Source organism: Penaeus chinensis, chromosome 39 (assembly GCF_019202785.1).
Source record: "Penaeus chinensis breed Huanghai No. 1 chromosome 39, ASM1920278v2, whole genome shotgun sequence".
In the NCBI taxonomy this organism is placed as follows: Eukaryota; Metazoa; Arthropoda; class Malacostraca; order Decapoda; family Penaeidae; genus Penaeus; species Penaeus chinensis.
In genome coordinates, this window is record NC_061857.1 from 4,611,949 (window position 1) to 4,614,448 (window position 2,500).

General features: G+C 47.1%; 1 protein-coding gene across 1 annotated transcript in view; it reads left to right on the top strand.

The window, feature by feature from the left end:
* LOC125046423 (sodium channel protein para-like) overlaps positions 1–2,500 on the top strand; it is a 183,163-nt gene that overhangs the window by 40,227 nt on the left and 140,436 nt on the right. Inside the window, exon 4 of the mRNA XM_047644199.1 lies at positions 31–186. Within this exon, the coding sequence (XP_047500155.1) occupies positions 31–186 (156 nt within the window). The remainder of the gene's footprint in view (positions 1–30; positions 187–2,500) is intronic.

Here is a 2,500-nt window from a genome sequence, read left to right on the forward strand (position 1 = left end):
ACTAACCTGTTTACCCGCGACCACACTCAGGCTGTCTATAATGACGATGACGACGATGAAGGACCACAGGCAGATCCTAACTTGGAGCAGGGGATGCCCGTTCCTAACCGCCTCATCCAGCAGTTCCCCGAGGACTTGGTGGGCACGCCCCTCGAGGACATCGATCCCTACTACCATAACCAGAAGGTAAGTGCGCCCTTTTCGAATTTCGTTTTTTTAGAATGATGTTCTCCATTTTTTTTTTTTTTTTTTTTTTTTTTGTCTTTCAGGGATGTCTTTTTTTTTTTTTTTGGTTTGGAAGGTTTGATTTTAGTGTGTGTGTGTGTGTGTGTGTGTGTGTGTGTGTGTGGTGATGTACACATTTCGTCGGTGTTCTTTCCATCTTATGTGTGAGGGATGGATCCATGTCAAATAATTTAAATAATAATAATAAAAATAATGATAATAATAATAATAAAGTTTAATTGGAGTCGCATATTCTATCAAGGCCAAGTTAATGCTACTAAAGATTATTGAAATTTATATAACGTTACTCTGAATAGTACTGCAAACCTTATAGTATCTATTGAACCTCAATTCACGCATTCATGGGTATAATTTTTTTTCAACATCAAAACTGATCACTGGCCAGGATAAGAGGGGAAAAAAATACCGATGTAGCTGCCCTGAAAATGGCATCGATACCCATTATTCGGCACTCTAATCAAGGAGCTTATTTCCCGATGCCAAAGAACCAGTTGATTCCCAGCTACCTATCTACTCCAAAGAACAAGGACTTGATATCCGCTTCTCAGAAGAAAAAAAAAAAAAGAACACACGAGAAAACAAAGGGGGTTACTTAGCAACTCCAAAGAATAAGGTGTTGCTCCTCCTCGAACATTCGATAGGAGGTTTCGAGTGCCATCTATCGAGGGCCACGAGACGTGAAGAGAGACGAGAGTGGGGGGCGAGAGGACCATTTTCTCGCCCCTTTTCCTCGCGCGGGCGTCCTTATCACACTCCGCCCGCACCTTATCTGTGATTGGTCGAGAGGTTCTTAGCGCTGGAGTGAAGATGGGGGGGGAGGGGGGGAGGGAGAAGAAGGGGACATGTTTATCTTATGATTGGTCGGGGTTTAAGAGGTTTTCGCAGCCACGAGCAAAAGTGACAGGGTTCAAATACGCTTCTTCTGCGATTAATATAAAAGCGATTCTCGTGTCTGTCTCAAAGGAAGGTTTCTGATAACATTTACAAATACCGTATCTTATCGTGCGCAGGCACCCTGTTCGCCTCGGGGAGTGCACCGTTGCCAGATGTATTTGTAATGTATCTCTCTAACCCAAGATCCTGCCCGTGCATCGTTGCCAGATGGAGTAAAAAAGGAAAACCTCAGCCGGCGCGTGATGGCGTGTGGTTGACTGTTACCAAACCTCAGCGAAGAAGCTCCCATTTTTCTACATTTATACATTTAATTTTATAAATCAGTGGACATGAGGTTATATAACTAAACCACCGGTTTTTGAGAATGATTGAATTTATAGTAGTTATAGTTATAGAGGTTAAATAAAATATATACATGACGGTGTTGGGGTGGGGGTGTTGTGTGGGGTTTGGTGCATGTAAAAGTGCTTGTAATGTTAAAAAGTAAGAGATAAACATATCGCCTCTTATTTATATACATCATTTGTTTATTTCTTACATAAGACAATCGATCATTATCGAACGCCCCTCCCCCTCCCTCCCCCTCCTCCTGACCCCCTTTCCGTCCCCCCTTCCCCCCCCCCTCCTCTTACCGTTTGTCCAAAGAAATTTAAATTTCAAAAATTAAACCCCTTTCCAAAGCTCGTACTAAGGTTCTATTGGTCACCCCCCCCCCCCTTAAATTTCAATCTTCTAACCCTCCCTCTCCTCCTCCCCCTCTCCACTCTACACTCTCCTCTCCTCTTCCCTCTCCACTCCCCCCCCTCTCCCCCCAACCCCACCTCCCCACCCCCTTTTTCCTCTCCTCTCCAACTCTCCTCTCCCCTCAACAACCTCTCTCCAACCACCCATCCATCTCAACCTTCCAATTTTCCCCCCCTCCATCCTCTCCTCACTTTTTCCACCCCCCTCTCTCCCCCCTCCTCCCCCCTCCACCCCTCCCCCCAAAACAACCTCACCCCTCCTCTCTCCTCCTCCCTCTCCCCCCTCCCCCTCACTCCCCCCCCGTCTCTCTCATCATTCCAATTCTCTCTACCAACTCCCCTTCTCTTCCCTCTCTCGTCTCCCTCAGCTCCTCCTCCCTACTTTTCTTCCCCCCTTCACACTCTCCACCACACTCCTCCTCACATCATCCCCAACCCCCTCACTCCTCTCAACCTCCCCTCCCGCCTCAGTACGCCTCCTCCTCACATCAACCCCCTTCCAACCCTCTCTCTCCCACCCTCACTCTCACTTCCTCTTCTCAAATTCCTCTCTCCAACACCCCAACCTCTTCAACCGCTCCACTACACACCCTTCCCCCTCTCACTCCCCTCACCCC